This window comes from Staurois parvus, unplaced genomic scaffold (genome assembly GCF_062004578.1).
Source record: "Staurois parvus isolate SC_StPar_1 unplaced genomic scaffold, SC_StPar_1.0 ptg000315l, whole genome shotgun sequence".
In the NCBI taxonomy this organism is placed as follows: Eukaryota; Metazoa; Chordata; class Amphibia; order Anura; family Ranidae; genus Staurois; species Staurois parvus.
Genome location: NW_028318111.1, coordinates 2,058,944 through 2,076,874, shown reverse-complemented (window position 1 = coordinate 2,076,874; position 17,931 = coordinate 2,058,944). Strand labels below are relative to the sequence as shown.

Here is a 17,931-nt window from a genome sequence, read left to right as displayed (position 1 = left end):
CAATAAATACAGTAAGGTATAAAAGTGAAATATGATAATTCCTACTTATACTCGTTTGGGTTGGATGGAGGTGGATCCATCAGAACCTCCAAATCATAAAATAACGAATGAACCTGAAATTAATTTTGTTCCATTTGTTACTTTCGGATGAACAGGACTCCAGTCGTTAGGGTCCAATCAGCTCATTCCTTTTCTCTTTGTGGGTTGCAGGGATGACTCAGAGTACATAGGTATTCTCCCGAAATATTGAATTAACACATTAAAATAAATATAGCCAATCTTCTGAATGACTTCTGAAAATACGTATCGATTTGGAACAACGGATGTATGAAACAAATCCGAATATACAGTGCTGTGAAAAAATATCTGCCCCCCTTCCTGATTTTTTTTTTTTTGCATATTTGTCACACTTAAATGATTCAGATCATCAACAAATTTTAACATTACACAAAGATAACCCGAGTAAATACAAAATTGCAGGAAAATAAGCTGTAGTCTCTCCTCTCCCCTGCAGCCCTGCTGGCTGACGCAGGGGGGAGATCACGCGACTGGACCAGAACAGGCTGGGAATAGGTAAGTATATACACCTTTCATATACAGGGTAGTCAGCATAGATGTTAGGAGGGGAGAGGGACCATTTTTAAGATTAGTTAGGTGCTTGAAACTTTAATGATGCTGTAAAGGAGGGATATTAATTACCGTATTTTTCGCTCCATAAGACGCACTTTTTTCCCCCCAAAAAAGGGGGGAAAATGTCAGTGCGTCTTATGGAGCGAATATAAAGCGGCTGGTCCGGTATTTCTGCCGCCACCATGTCAGAATACCGGGCCGGCCGCTCAGCAGTTCTCTCCTGCAGGGCCTTACCTGTTCCTCGCTCCAACGCTGCACAGTCTTCCCGCGCTGGCTTCTGTGACAGCCGAGTGCCCACTGCGCATGCGCGAGAAGCGCTGCGCTTTGTTAATGATCCGGTGTCTTCTGGGACACATGACGGGTCCCAGAAGGCACCGGGCCATTCACAAAGCGCAGCGCTTCTCGCGCATGCGCAGTGGGCACCCGGCTGTCACAGAAGCCGGCCCGGGAAGAAGGAAGGAAGGACAACTCCACGGAAGTGGGAGTGGGTACCTGACAAATTCAGGTACCCGCTCCCCCTCCCTCCCCAAAGGTCAACAGTCTCTGGTCATCCCCTACACTGTCTGCAGTCTCTGGTCATTCCCTGCACTGTCTGCAGTCTCTGGTCATCCCCTGCACTGTCTGCAGTCTCTGGTCATCCCCTGCACTGTCTGCAGTCTCTGGTCATTCCCTGCACTGTCTGCAGTCTCTGGTCATTCCCTGCACTGTCTGCAGTCTCTGGTCATCCCCTGCACTGTGTCCGCAGTCTCTGGTCATCTCCTGCACTGTGTCCGCAGTCTCTGATCATCTCCTGTACTGTGTCCGCAGTCTCTGGTCATCTCCTGCACTGTGTCCACAGTCTCTGGTCATCCCCTGCACTGTGTCCGCAGTCTCTGGTCATCCCCTGCACTGTGTCCGCAGTCTCTGGTCATCCCCTGCACTGTGTCCGCAGTCTCTGGTCATCCCCTGCACTCTGTCCGCAGTCTCTGGTCATCCCCTGCACTGTGTCCGCAGTCTCTGGTCATCTCCTGTACTATGTCCGCAGTCTCTGGTCATCCCCTGTACTGTGTCTGCAGTCCATTGGTTCAGAATATTTTTTTTTCTTGTTTTTCCCCTCTAAAACCTAGGTGCGTCTTATGGTCAGGTGCGTCTTATGGAGCGAAAAATATGGTATATCTCCTAGATTGTAAGCTCCCAGGATCAGGGCCCTCCTATCCCTCTTGTATTGAACTGTATTGTTGCTGTATTGTCTCCCTTTATATTGTAAAGCGCTAATAATCTTAATTTTCATAGTGTTTTCTTTACATTTCTGGATAGCTCTGGAGATGGAAAATACTAAAGGGAGGATACCAGCCCGAACCAAGCTGAAACTGAGAATAACAGCCCATCCAGCCCGCAGACTCTCTTATACCTGGAAAATCAACTATTGCCTCCTGTCCCCAAAAGGTGGGTTCCCTATTTTCCCTTGGTCCTGGCCGGTCATATAGGCAAGTTACACTTAACAAATTATGGCGCAGTAATTTATTATTTGCTGTCAGCCGTTACTGTTTACAGATTTCTCATACTAATAAACCAGATCTTGGAATATGTTGCAGTACTTCTTTAATCCATGATTTGTATAGCACCTTCATCTTCCATCACACTGTACAAACTGAGGAGACACAAAGGCAAAATAAAATTTAAATATACACAAAATAATAGAAATGAGAACACTACCAGATATACCTTACTGTTCAAAAAAGGGCAAGTAATTGCTTGACAGCATATGGAGGAAAGGTTTATAGAAGGAGGGCAACACAAGTAACGTCCTGGAGGTGTTACTGAGCCAGAAACTTGGGGTCACTTTCAGGGGCGGACTGACAACTCATGGGGCCCCCAGGCAATAGGGGATCATGGGGCCCCTGTATCCTTGCCCAAACTCAAAAAAGACTATGAAAAAGGTACCAGGGGCATCTCATGGGGCCTCCTACTGACCCCGGGCCCTCGGGTAGTGCCCGAGTTTCCAAATGGTCAGTCTGCCCCTGGTCACTTTCACACCTGCAAATCATATCTTGTTTCCATATTTATGTCTAACCCCTGTATATTACCTTATACTTTTGTATACTGTGAATTTTATCTCTCATCATACGTAGCCACCACAGTTATCATTTTTTTTATGTCAATAATCAAGATTTATTGAAAAAAAAAGAAAGTACAAGCAAATGTGATAATTACCATTCATGGCATGCCTTAAAGAGGAATTATACTTTGGGGGCGTGGCCGGATGTAGAGCCGAGCGGACGCTAACCTGGCTACCTACTTGGCATCCCACCGGGATCGTCCGTGATGCCATCCCGTCAGAGGGGGCCCAATACTCCGACCGGGAAGAACAAGCCGCCTCCTCAGGCCGCCAGAGCGGATGCTATCTTTGAAGCTCCACACATTCCTCGCTGAGCTGGAGGCCATCTCATCCGCCATGGTGGATCCGGGGGGCGCAGTGTCGCCTTCCCCACAGGGGGACGCTGATAACACTAGCCTTATCCTCGGGGCTATAGAGCACTGTAAAACCTCCCTGCTGGTCAGAATTGATTGAGTGGCTGAAGAATGCAACCTCATCCGAAATGACTTGGATAAAATTAGAGGCCGCCTCTCCGACATGGAGGACCGAATCTCTGCTGCGGAAGTCATCACGGCGCAAAGCACTGAACTTTTGAAATCCCTTCAGACCATGGTAAAGCACTTGGTTGCCAAAACGGATGACGTAGAAAATAGGATCCGCCGCAACAATGTCAGAGTGCTGGGCCTGCCAGACGGTGCAGAGGGTGCGCAGCCTGCTAAGTTCGCGGAGACCTTTTTTAAAGATCTTATGCAGATCGAAGAAGTATCGCCCACGTATGTGATAGAAAGGGCTCACAGGGTCCCTACGGGGAAAAGAATACCTGGTGCACCGCACGGCCCTTTCTGGTTCACTTCCTCAACTACAGGGATCGGGACCGTGTTCTTGGTGAGGCCCGGAAACATCCTGCGTTACCATATGATAACACCATGGTTCACCTCTACCCTGAATTTTCAGCTGTAGTGCAGAAGAAGCAAAATCCTTCATAGATATTCAGAAGAGACTCCACGACAAGAACATCCCTTACAGTATGATGTACCCCGGCCACCTACGGATCCCTCACGAAGGTATGGTCCGCTTCTTTGACACCCCTGACTGGCTGGCTAAGTTACGCTAATCGATCATTATCTGCAATGTGTCATTTTTGCTTTTATCCCAATTCTTTTTCATTCCCCTCCTGGTCTGGAGCTTGGACTGGTAGGCTGTGATGTCCCTCTTCTCCCCCATCCCATTCCTCTCCTCTCAGAGGGACCTGTATCATATGTCTCCTTATCACTTTTCTTCTTCAGGCTGCTGCTGATTATGGGCTCCCCAGGGTGGGTGGTGGATGGAGTATTGTGTTCCAGTGTCTCCCTTGCTGAGGGATTGTAGATCCTCTAGGTTCCTGAGGACTGATAGCCTGCCAAAGCTTTTCTCCATATGCTGGGATTATCCATGCCCCCCAGCCTTTTTTTATATATTTGAGGGAGCTTCATCTCCAGGTGGATGTGATACTGTTGTTCCCCCGCCATTCCTTTGATACATAGAAGATTATCCACCACAACGTGGAAGACTGTTCAAGAACCTCCCCACCAAGTGGACTTTAATTGCACTACATTTTGGGGATTAAACTGTGATAGCTAGCTGACGTTATTTGTTCAGCTACCCGGTAGGGTGTTTATTTTGTTGAGGGGTATTTTTTTGCTCACTCTCCTGGCTAGTGGTCGGGTAGTACACATTTTCGGGGGGACTATGCATATTGTTATCCAAGGGTATGGCAACTCTCTGCACTCCCTGGGGTGTGGTAGTCCTTCTGAGGTGATTTTTCTATCTCCTTATATTACTTGGTATGATTTTCACTATGGCTCTGAACATAATATCATGGAATATAAGGGCTCTCAATGATAAAATTAAGCGTTCCTTAAATGTTTAAATATTTACAGTCCCACAAACAGCATGTACTTTTTCTTCAAGAGACCCATCTTATTGGCTCTAAAATCCTAGCCCTCCATAGGGCCTGGGTCAAGCAAGGGTTTCATGCCACTTATTCTGTCTATGCTTGGGGAGTTGCCATCCTTTTACATAAAGCTTTACCATACAAGGTTATAAAAGTAATGACGGATCCTGGGGGTAGATATGTTATTTTGCTGTTGGAATTATATGCTGCTTTATGGGCATTTGTGAATGTATACCTCCAACCCTCCTTTGACTTTATTTATTACAGGTACTTATATAGCGCTGTCAATTTACGCAGCACTTTACATATATATTGTACATTCACATCAGTCCCTAACCCTCAAGGGGCGTACAATCTAAGGTCCCTAACTCACATTCATACATACACATACTAGAATTGTAATTACCAGCTGGATCGGCACCTGGACTGTTTGGGGCAAGCTGGTCATGGTCCGACCTGGAGCGGTGTTTTAAATTACACAAAAAGTTTATTGTGGTGTATGTTAACCTCCCTGGCGGTATTCCCGAGTGTAGCTCGGGGTAAAGTTTCAGCACCACAAGCGGTAACCCCGAGCTACACTCGGGAATACACTGCAGCGTTGCTCCGGGATCTCTTCTTCACTTACCTTGTCCTGCGCTCCCGCGATGTCCCCCCTGCAGTGTCCCCAGCAATGTCCTCCGGCCGATGCCGGCATCTATCTTCTGGGTTCCGTTCCCTGCGACGTACAAGGATGAAACTGGCGGGAAATTTAAAAATGTGAAAAAGTGACATTCACTAAATACACTAAAATCACATAGTATAACATTCCTGTATCAAACCATTTCACATACATTTTGTCCCGAGTGCTTTGTCCGGCGCCCTGCCTGCATTTTTACTGTTCTTTCTGCCTGGAAACTGAGAAACGTCCATGGCATCCAAAAAGCATCCCTTTAGGTCAAAAGCGGTTTTAGACCGGCTAGAGAACAGCGATAGTAAATCAGAACCACTTGCAGAATTGAGTGATAATGATTCATGGGGGAAATTCCTCATCAGACACTGAAAACGATTTTGCAATTTTGCTCAGTGATGTGCGAATTTGGCACTATATTTCAGATTTCAGTGTTTTTGGTTTGATTATATTATTGAATTAAATTTATTATTATATTATTATTATTTTTTATGATTATTTATTAAATTATAATTTATGATTTCGTTTTTCAAATTTTAACATACCCGGGATGTTTACTAGACTCTTGTTCGGACAGATTTCAGTGAGTTATTCCTAAAAATTACAGGCCTACAATAAAAAAAATACATATTTCCATGCAAAAAAATGTACCGCTTTGAGCACAGAAATACTGACATAATCAGACCGCTAGGGGAGTTAATCAGAAGTGCTTTTACTTCAAAAATTGCAAATCAAGCACATGTTCACTTTAAGAAGAAGGTACCTGATTATAGAGGACTCTATTTGACAGTATTCCGATTCTGAATTGTATCCTGCAGGCTATAGGGATTCGAGACTTGATATAGATGACCAGAACTCAAGGACGACAGGTGTGAACCAAGCTACAGCATATACAATATTCTACAGTGGGGTTAGCCATTTTTTAAATAGTAAAAGTGGGATATTACAAAGCAGCCAAAGCAAGCAAAGAAAAAGGAAGTGTAGCAGGAAGTATATAACTTATAGATATGGGAGATATTCAGTATGAATGTATGAAGAGACTCTCAGATAGAAAAGTCAAATTTAACCCCCCTGGCAGTATTCCCGAGTGTAGCTCGGGGTAAAGTTTCAGTACCACAAGCGGTAACCCCGAGCTACACTCCGGCTTACCATGCGGCGCTGCTCTGCGATCCCTCGATCACTTAACTTGTCCTGCGCTCCCGCGATGTCCCTCCTGCAGTGTCCCCGGCAATGTAATCCGGCGGATGCCGGCATCTGTCATCTGGGTTCCTTCCCCTGCGAGCGTCGGGACGTACGGGGGACGGAACGGCGGGATATTTGAAAATGACAAAAAGTGACATTCACTAAAATCACATAGTATAACATTCCTGTATCAAACCATTTCACATACATTTTGTCCCGAGTCCTTTGTCCGGCGCCCTGCCTGCATTTTTACTGTTCTTTCTGCCTGGAAACTGAGAAACGTCCATGGCGTCCAAAAAGCGTCCCTTTAGGTCAAAAGCGGTTTTAGACCGGCTAGAGAACAGCGATAGTAAATTAGAACCACTTGCAGAATTGAGTGATAATGATTCGTGGGGGAAATTCGTCATCAGACACTGAAAATGATTTCGTGACTTTGCTCAGTGATGTGCGAACTTGGCGCTATATTTCACATTTCAATGTTTTTGGTTTGATTATATTATTGAATTAAATTTATTATTATTATTTTTTATTATTGTTTATTAAATTATAATTTATGATTTTGTGTTTCAATTTTCATCCTACCTGGGATGTTTACTAGACTCTTGTTCGGACAGATTTCAGTGAGTTATTCCTAAGAATTACAGGCCTACAATATAAAACGCCAAATTTTCATGCAAAATAATGGTACCGCTTTCAGCACCAAAAATCTGAAATAATCATACCGCCAGGGAGGTTAATGCCTGCTTCTGTTCCCTATAGCTCTGGATCCTGCAAACAGAGTCACAGAAGAGCAGTTTCTGTGCAGTGTGACGGCACAAGGAGTCTACCCTACATTCACTGTGGTGGATGCATGTCCAGCGGGCAGTGCCAGCGCCCTTACCACGACTCAGCTATGGAGGCTTTTCTCACTGCAGAGACTGAATTCCTGTCTGCAAAGTGACCCCACACCTCCAGAGCTAATATACAGGGTTCCTACTCAACACAGGTATGGCTGTTGGACTACAACAGGGAGTAATAATCTATATGTGTATAATAGCATGATGCATTCTGGAATTTGTGTCATATTTAGTATTTTTTCCATCCAGCATTTGCAGATGTCCCCCTGTAAACACCCCAGTCTTGCTGGACTTCAACTTCGGAGCTGCCCCGGTGGGCTCAGAGCCATTTGTGGCCCTTCTTTTGCTGGAGAATAATGGCGTACTACCTGTGAATTGGTGAGTCAACTGGAAGGTTGTCCATTTAATTGATTGCTTAGATTAAAATCGTACTGAGTTGACTGTAAAATTTACACTAGAGGCATGGCTGCTTCCAACAGTCCTTCTACGTGCATAAGGTGAACAGGGTGGAATATGAATTTTGATGAGTGGTATTTGTATCTAAATTGCCCGTATCAAATAACTGCAACAACTCATTCTGTGGGGGGAAAAATATATAGTCTAGGGTGCATTCATAAAATATTCAGACCCCATTCATTCTTTTCAGTTTTGATATGTTGCAGCCAGATACTACAGTTATTTGAATTTATTTTTTTTCTCATTAATGTACACCCAGTACTCCATAATGGCAAAGTGAAAACGGAATTTTAGAAATAACATAAAAAACAGTGCAGCACTGAAGGTATTAATAATAAATCCGAAATAAGTCCACTGCAAGTCCAGTTCATAGAAACATGTCATTGGACAAGTGGAAACTCAATGTTGGTGATCCGTGAGGAAGTAGCAGAAATACTCACTCACCAGAAAGAAGATATATATAAGCGGTATATATCAAAAGCCCATGGATCCTCAATCCAGAAGGAACAGAGCTGGTCTGGTCACAGTAGGTGGGTTCCTCCTTTAAGGATGCAGAAAAAGGTCTTCCTCCTCCCAGTTGGTTATTTTAGATTGAATTTTAGAAATGTTTAAAAATGTATGAAAAAGACAAAACTGAAATATTACATTGGTATAAGTATTCAGAGCCTTTGCAACAACATTTGAAATTTAGCTCAGGTGCCTTCCATTTTCTCTTGATCTTTGCTGAGATATTTCTACACCTTGATTGGAGTCCACCTTTGTTAATTTAAATTTATTGGACATGATTTGAAAAGGCACGCACCTCTCCATAAAAGGCCTCACAGCCGGCAATGCTTACTGTATCAGAGCAAAAGCCATTAGGTCAATGGAACTACCTGCAGAGCTCAGAGACAGGATTATTGCAAGTCACAGACCTGGGGAAGACTACAAAACAATTCTGCTGTACTGAAGATTCCCATGAGCACAGTGACCTCCAATTCCCAAATAAAATAAGTTTGGCACAACCAGGACTCTTCCAAGAACTGGTCACCTGGCCAAACTGAGAAATTGGGGGAGAAGAGAGGTGACCAAGAACCCGATGGTCACTCTGACTGAGCTTCAGAGATCCTGTGTGGAGATGGGACAAAGTTGCAGAAGGACAACCATCACTGCACCCCTCCACCAATGTGGGGATTATGGTAGAGTGGCTGTACGGAAGCCTCTCCTCTGTAAAAAACCCATGAAAGCCCACTTAGAGTTTGCAAAAAAGCACCTGAAGGACTCTCATTGGGCTTTCATGTGTTTTGTACTGAGGAGAGGCTTCTGTCTACACACTTTGCCCCAATCCTCCTCTTCTAGGGACCACTGCTGGCACTTCTAGTTCCTCCCCCCACTGTGTGCCCCCATAGCAAGCTGCTTGTTATAAGGGCACTCATGTATGATTGCTCCTGAGCCAGCTCTGTGGGGGTTTATTTACTAAAGCTGGAGCATGAAAAATCAGGCACACTTCTGCATAGAAACCAATCAGCTTCCACGTTTTATTGCCAAAGCTTGATTGAACAAGCTGAGGTTAGAAGCTGATTGGCTACCATATACAGGTGCACCAGATTCTAAATGAACCAGCTTTAGTAAATCTCCCCCTGTGTTTCCACTGACACACACAGCCGGCTCAGCCCCACCCCCTGCTCCCTCCTACAGGCTGTTCTTGACACCAGCAGGAGCCAATAGCTCCCACTGCTGCCTTCCTGTCCAATGAGGAGAGAGAGAACTAGGAGAGCCCCTGCTATTGTGCACATTGCTGGATCAAGATCAGGCTCAGATACGTATAAGAGGGAGCTGGGGGGGTATCTGCTTGCTGAAGATTTTTTACCTGATGCATAGAATGCATTAAGGTAAAACACCTCGGACCTTTAGAATCACTTTAAAGTAAGCTAAACCCAAAAATGTAATTTATTGCAGATTATCAGTGCTTTGAGGTAGCGGCTGCATTATCTTTCTTTTTTTCTGACATTTTTCCTTTTTAGCTAGTGATCCTGCCAATAAAACACTTCCTGTCCTAGGATGACAATGCTTACCTACTGTACTGTATCTATGGAGGTGCAGCATTGTCATCTTGGGACAAGTGTGTTAAGACTACAGAACACCTCTCCCCTATTCATCTTAATACGATAGAGGGAGGTGTTCTGTAATCCTAACCCACTTCCTGATAATGTTGTTTGAGATGACACTGCAGAGTACACAGGATCCTGGGAGCTCACTGGATTTCTGTCAGGATCAACATGTATTTGTTTTTGCACTTATTGAACATATATGTTTCCAATGGTATACTGTTAACATTCCCAAAGGAAACAAGTAAGAGAACTTCATTGTTGTTCAGAGATAACATACACCTTAACCACTTCCCGCCCAGCCTATTGTATAATGACAGCCGGGTGGGACTTTTCATGGTGGACGTCATATGGCGTGCTCCCGGAACTTGCCTTGCGTGCACTGCAGGTGCGATCTGTCATTGGCTGTGTCCAGCGGACAAAACTGATGACGGATCACTGTACCGGCCCGCTGCCGATAGCATTTGATCGCTGTGATAATGAGGAACATGTGACGTGGATCTGGTGGTTTTTGGTGTTGGAATATATTGAGGAGCTTGTACATACTTGTGATTGTGAGGATAATATAATATATATAATATTTGCTTCTATGTTATTATTAAATGATACATGAAGATAATGCACTAGACTGGTGCACCCTCTCTTTGTCTGTCTAGGCAGGAATATAAGTCTGGAGGTGGTCGTGATTGAGGGAGCTGTGACCACATACCCAGGGCATGTTCACTAATCCTAGGTTCACATCTGTGCGTGTGATGTCGCTGCGGATCCACACGAAAATCCGTGCAGCCGCACCACCCGCACAGAGAAATGCGGACCTGCTGGCGCGTGCCATTCGTTTTAATAGCAAGCCGCCCGCACTAGAAAACGCAACCGTACTGGGAACCGAGGTTCCCATGCGGGCTGCGTTTTCAAGTGCAGGGACTTCATCCCTGCGTGTCACAGGCACGGGAGTCCATTCAAATGAATGGGCTCTCGTGCCCTTGCAAAACGCGGCCCGCGGGGCCGTATATATGTGAACCGGGGGTAAGTGTGGGAGCCTTGTAACACCACCTCTTGTGTTTGCAGAATAATGAGCTAGCGGTTCTTTGCCTTCCCATGGAACATGACATGTACAGCATATGATTATTAAAGCACATTGTTAGTAAATGTTTTTGTTGTTCCAAAGGAACTTTTTATACCCGGTGGACCAGCAGATTGAGCTGGAGTTCTGGGCTGAAACTTGGGAGTTTGACCCTAGTGAGATCCACCAGATGAGAATACAGGACAACAAGCTGTTTACAGTCAACCCAAAATCGGGGATGCTAAGACCCAGCCAGCAACAGACGGTCCAGCTGTCCTACAGGTAATTATTTTTGTCAGCATTTGACAGTCTATAGTAATGAAATTAAAGTTCTACTAGACCCACAACAGTACAATCAGTCTGTAGATGCAGTAAAGCATGCTTGATATTCTCACTGTGGAACCTAAGGGGTTAATCCCCTGCATTGTGTAAGAAGGCTATTTGATCCTGTCTTTTATACTCCTCCGCTTCCTTCACAGTCCCCAGTTCAAGTGCTGATAGTACAGAGCCCTAGGAGGCACTCAGCACATGCTCAGTTTGGTGTGTATTGCTAGAGAGGGTTTTTTTGGGAGGGTGCATGTGATCAGCACAGGGCCAATCAGTGCTGTCCAGAGAGAGGGTCAGGAGTCCTGCAATCTTAGAAGACAGTCAGAGCAGAATGAAAACTCCTCCTCCAAGCTTTAACCAGTGCTCGGATGGACACTGATAGAAGTCACAAGACTTCTATATACTGCTGATGAGAAGAGGTATTTAGCAGTTTATATTTACATTTCCATGTTGTGTGTACTGTGGGAGACCAGATATAGTGAATGCAGGGTCCAGGGAGACCAGATATAGTGAATGCAGAGTCCGGGGAGACCAGATATAGTGAATGCAGGGTCCAGGGAGACCGGATATAGTGAATGCAGGGTCCAGGGAGAGCGGATATAGTGAATGCAGGGTCCGGGGAGAGCAGATATAGTGAATGCGGGGTCCGGGGAGACCGGATATAGTGAATGCAGGGTCCAGGGAGAGCGGATATAGTGAATGCAGGGTCCAGGGAGACCAGATATAGTGAATGCAGGGTCCAGGGAGACCAGATATAGTGAATGCAGAGTCCGGGGAGACCAGATATAGTGAATGCAGGGTCCAGGGAGACCGGATATAGTGAATGCAGGGTCCAGGGAGAGCGGATATAGTTAATGCAGGGTCCGGGGAGAGCAGATATAGTGAATGCAGGGTCCGGGGAGACCGGATATAGTGAATGCAGGGTCCGGGGAGACCGGATATAGTGAATGCAGGGTCCAGGGAGAGCGGATATAGTGAATGCAGGGTCCAGGGAGACCAGATATAGTGAATGCAGGGTCCAGGGAGACCAGATATAGTGAATGCAGGGTCCGGGGAGACCGGATATAGTGAATGCAGGGTCCAGGGAGACCAGATATAGTGAATGCAGGGTCCAGGGTGTAGTAACAGTTTAATAGCAGAGTTTTAGTGCAACAAATAAATCCTTAAAGTGGTTGTAATATATATACATATAGCCAATGAAATGACTGGCCTCAAGTGATACACAGAGGTGAAATAAATCCTCCTACATAAGTTGTAAATGTTTATCTACAGTCTTCTTTTCTCTACATCCTTTCAAAGTCCAGAATTTATAAAACTTGTCTGAGCTGTCAGAAAAAAGGGGGAGAGAGCTGAAATGACACACTGCAGAGCTCAGTGAGGAGAGCTCTGAGAGCTGAGGGAAGAGACACACATCCCTTCACTCAACACACAGGAACAGAGCTGAGGCTTTCAATCACAAGCTGTGTGCTGGAGATCCCTCCTCCATCACCTTTTTTCTCTTTGTGTCAGGACAACTTGTCAGATGTGGCTCATGCAAATAGCAGAAGAATGAAGCAGCAGACAGAAATTACACTTAGTACTCTGGATTGCACACTGTGGAGCTCAGTGAGGAGAGTTCTGAGAGCTGATTGGAGGGAAGAGACATCCCTCCCTCCGCACAGCACACAGGAACAGAGCTGATGCTGTCAATCTGCTGGAGGTCCCTCCCCGTCACCATTTTTCTCTTGGTGTCAGGAAAACATGTCAGAAGTGATTCATGCTGATAGCAGAGGAACGAGGCAGCAGACAGAAATGACACTTAGTGCTCTAGAGATTGAGACAAGTACACGCTATAGAGGGATATACTTTATTCATATTTCATGTCTCAGGTTTACAACCACTTTGAATATTTTTAAAATATGGTCAAGTTGACTGACACATGCTGTTGCAGCAAAATTTTGCCTATTCATCTACACATCAATCAGTTACTAAAGTTTTTTCTTGTATAAAACTGTTTTCCTCTGGTAATCTCTATGTCTAGCCTGTTGTAACTAAACCAATTAAATTTTTGCTTTAATAGACATGACTTTGTTGGAACTGATCGCTTACCTGTCCTGCTGAAGGTATCACATGGGCGGGAGATTCTGGTGCGTACAATAAAATGTTTATCTTCACATGGCCATTTTTATAGTATAAAACTAAATAAATGATACATTTATTTACATGATCACAGTGCAATTGTCATATGGCAGTTTCTCTCGCTATAGTTAAATTTCATTGGCGTGACAGTAGAAAATGAACAGCGTTATGTGCACTTCACATCTACTAAGCATCAATTCACACCAGTGGCTATCGGCAGCTCCAGTCCATCTAAACAGGTAATACACACTAAAGGTATGGAGTGATCAATACCTGAAAGGGGCAGACTCTGAATCACATGCACCTAATCCTTTCACTATTAAAGTGGACCTGTACTCAAATGTGATCTTACAGCTATGCTAACATTCTTGCTGGGCTAGGGTATATACAGTTGTGTTCAAAATAATAGCAGTCAGACATCACTAACTGGATCAATCACTGTTTTTGGTGGAAATGATATTTCTACATGGCAAATAATTTCCTAGCAGGTGTAGTAGAGTAATAGACATCCAACAGACCCAACAGTCATGACATGCATGCTGCTGATTCTGTGTCATTGAATCACTCATTGAAAGGGGCGTGTACAAAATAATAGCAGTGTGGAGTTCTATTAGTGAGGTCATTCATTCTTTGAAAAACAGGTGGCAATTATTGCCCTTATTTAAGGAAGGAAGGCAGCAAATGTTGTACATGCTGATTACAGTGCATTTCTCTCTGAAATTCTGAGGAAAATGGGTCGTTCCAGACATTGTTCAGAAGAACAGCGTACCTTGATTAAAAAGTTGATTGGAGAGGGGAAAACATATAAAGAAGTGCAGAAAATGATCGGCTGCTCAGCTAAAATGATCGCAAATGCTTTAAAATGGCAACCAAAACCTGATAGATGTGGAAGAAAGCGAAAAACTACAATTTGAATGGATAGAAGAATAGCCAAAATGGCGCGGACTCAGCCAACAATCAGCTCCAGGAAGATGAAAGAAGGTGTGACGTTCCCTGTGAGGACTGTTACAATTAGAAGACGCCGATGTGAAGCCAAGCTATCTGCAAGAAGCCCCTGCAAAGTCCCACTGTTGGAGAAAAGACATGTGCTGAAGAGGTTACAATTTGCCAAAGAGCACATTGACTGGCCTAAAGAGAAATGGCGCAACATTTTGTGGACTGATGAAAGTAAGATTGTTCTTTTTGGGTCTAGTGGGCGGAGACAGTTTGTCAGACGACCCCCAAACACTGAATTCAAGCCACAGTACACTGTGAAGACAGTGAAGCATGGTGGTGCAAGCATCATGATATGGGGATGTTTCTCATACTACGGTGTTGGGCCTATTTATCGCATACCAGGGATCATGGATCAGTCTGAATACATCAGAATACTTGAAGAGGTCATGCTGCCTTATGCTGAAGAGGAAATGCCCTTGAAATGTGTGTTCCAACAAGACAACGACCCCAAACACACCAGTAAACGTGCAACATCTTGGTTCCAGACCAACAAGATGGACGTTATGGAGTGGCCAGCCCAATCCCCGGATCTTAATCCAATAGAAAACTTGTGGGGTGACATCAAAAATGCCGTTTCTGAGGCAAAACCAAGAAATAGAGAAGAACTGTGGAATGTCGTCCAATCATCCTGGGCTGGAATACCTGATCACAGGGGCCAGAAGCTGGGTGACTCCATGCAACACAGATGTACAGCAGTTCTCAGAAACAGTGCGACTACAACCAAATATTCATGAAGTCATTCAAAGGAAAGCAAAATCTTCAAACATTTCTCAGTTTATATAGTGAATGTTTGAGTTTGTAAAGAAGAATACAAACACTGCTATTTTTTTTGAACCGTCTAATATTCACTTTTCTTCAATTTTTTTAGAGGAACAACACAAATTTGATCTATTTTTCTTCATGTTTTGATTTGGAATAGAATGTGTCGTGTTCCCAATGCATTTGTGTGTATGGAAATAAAAGCTATTAGAAGGATTTTGAGCTTTATTCACTTTTTTCAACACACTGCTATTATTTTGAACACATCTGTATATAGGGTATAGGGTATATAAAGAGTAATGGAGGAGGTTGAAGATGAACTGAACTGAGGAAGCTACAGTATGTTCAAGAAAAGGTGTGGAAGAGGACAAAGGACAAATCGCCAATATTGTCTGTGGTTTCCCTGCAGCTGATCTTGTCCTCAGTACTGACTTACCATGATTTGTTCTGTATGGTGTGTGGTTGGCCATCTTGGTAGAGGCTGGGCTTTGATCCCCCATGTAAGAGCCACCACCAAGTAGAATAGTGAGCAACACAGTTGTGACATAACCACATCCACTACTCACCATTCTGTTTCCTGGAGGCTCTGAAATGGAGATGCAAAACACTGTCTCTGCCAAGCTGACCCATAATAAAGCAGAATAAGGCACTGTAAGTCAGTGATGAGGAAATATCATCAGTAGGGAGACCACAAGCAAAACTGCTGACTAGTCCGTTTCCCTCTGCCTGTCATTTTTTTGGCACAGCTTGCAGAGTTCAGTTCCTGTTGAATTATGTAGTTTTAAAAATTTCCACAAGTGGGGCAGGTGCGCCTCCTGCATGGAGTTTGCATGTTCTCCCTGTGCTTGTTTGGGTTTCCTCCGGGTGCTCCGGTTTCCTCCCACACTCCAAAGACATGCTGGTAGGTTAATTTGCTCCTGGATCTCCTGCATGGTGGGGGTTGGGGAAAGACTTGGCAACCTGACCTGTAAAAATAATTGCTAAGAGAATTCATGGAAAAAGTCGCTCACGAGTGACGGTTCATGCAATCGCCAAGGACACGGATACGACTGAATGGATAGATAGATAGATAGATAGATAGATAGATAATAGATAGATGATGGATAGATAATAGATAGATAGATGATGGATAGATGATAGATAGATGATATATAGATAGATGATAGATAGATAGATAGATAGATAGATAGATAATAGATAGATGATGGATAGATAGATAGATAGATAGATAGATAGATAGATAGATAGGGAGATAGATAGATAGATAAATAATAGATAGATAGATAGATAGATAGATAGATAGATAATGGATAGATAGATAGATAGATAATGGATAGATAGATAGATAGATAATAGATAGATAGATAGATAGATAGATAGATAGATAGATAGATAGATAATGGATAGATAGATAGATAGATAGATAATAGATAGATAGATAGATAATAGATAGATAGATAGATAGATAGATAGATAGATAGATAGATAATAGATAGATGATGGATAGATATATAGATAGATAGATAATGGATAGATAGATAGATAGATAGATAGATAGATAGATAGATAGATAGATAATGGATAGATAGATAGATAGATAGATAGATAATGTAATGGATAGATAGATAGATAGATGATAGATAGATAGATAGATAGATAGATAGATAGATAATAGATGGATAGATAGATAGATGATAGATCGATATGAATAGATAGATGATAAATAGATAGATAGATAGATAGATAGATAGATAGATGATGGATAGATGATAGATAGATAGATAGATAGATAGATAGATAGATAGATGATAAATAGATAGATAGATAATAGATAGATAGATAGATAGATAGATAGATAATAGATAGATGATGGATAGATAGATAGATAGATAGATAGATAGATAGATAGATAGATGATAGATAGATAGATAGAGAGATAGATAGATAGATAGATAGATAGAGAGATAGATAGATGATGGATAGATAGATGATATATAGATAGATAGATAGATAGAGAGAGAGATAGATAGATAATGGATAGATAGATAGATAGATAATGTAATGGATAGATAGATAGATGATAGATAGATAGATAGATAGATAGATAGATAGATAGATAGATAATAGATGGATAGATAGATAGATGATAGATAGATAGATAGATAGATAGATAGATGATGGATAGATGATAGATAGATAGATAGATAGATAGATAGATAGATGATAAATAGATAGATAGATAGATAATAGATAGATAGATAGATAGATGATAAATAGATAGATAGATAGATAATAGATAGATAGATAGATAGATAGATAGATAGATAGATAGATAGATAGATGATAAATAGATAGATAGATAGATAATAGATAGATGATAAATAGATAGATAGATAGATAGATAGATAGATAGATAATGGATAGATAGATAGATGATGGATAGATAGATAGATAGATAGATAGATAGATAGATAATGGATAGATAGATAGATGATGGATAGATAGATAGATAGATAGATAGATAGATAGATAGATAATGGATAGATAGATAGATAGATAGATAGATAGATAGATAATGGATAGATAGATAATAGATAGATAGATAGATAGATAGATAGATAATGGATAGATAGATAATAGATAGATAGATAGATAGATAGATAGATAGATAGATAGATAGATAATGGATAGATAGATAGATAGATAGATAGATAGATAGATAATAGATGGATAGATAGATAGATGATAGATAGATAGATAGATAGATAGATAGATGATGGATAGATGATAGATAGATAGATAG

At 42.6% G+C, this 17,931-nt stretch overlaps 1 protein-coding gene across 1 annotated transcript in view; it reads left to right on the top strand.

Annotated features, from left to right (window-relative positions):
* Positions 1 to 17,931, top strand: part of CFAP65 (cilia and flagella associated protein 65) — a 133,425-nt gene that overhangs the window by 69,215 nt on the left and 46,279 nt on the right. Inside the window, exons 17-22 of the mRNA XM_089683579.1 lie at positions 1,927 to 2,055; positions 7,249 to 7,474; positions 7,575 to 7,703; positions 11,034 to 11,210; positions 13,315 to 13,381; positions 13,502 to 13,612. Of these exons, the coding sequence (XP_089539705.1) occupies positions 1,927 to 2,055; positions 7,249 to 7,474; positions 7,575 to 7,703; positions 11,034 to 11,210; positions 13,315 to 13,381; positions 13,502 to 13,612 (839 nt within the window). The remainder of the gene's footprint in view (positions 1 to 1,926; positions 2,056 to 7,248; positions 7,475 to 7,574; positions 7,704 to 11,033; positions 11,211 to 13,314; positions 13,382 to 13,501; positions 13,613 to 17,931) is intronic.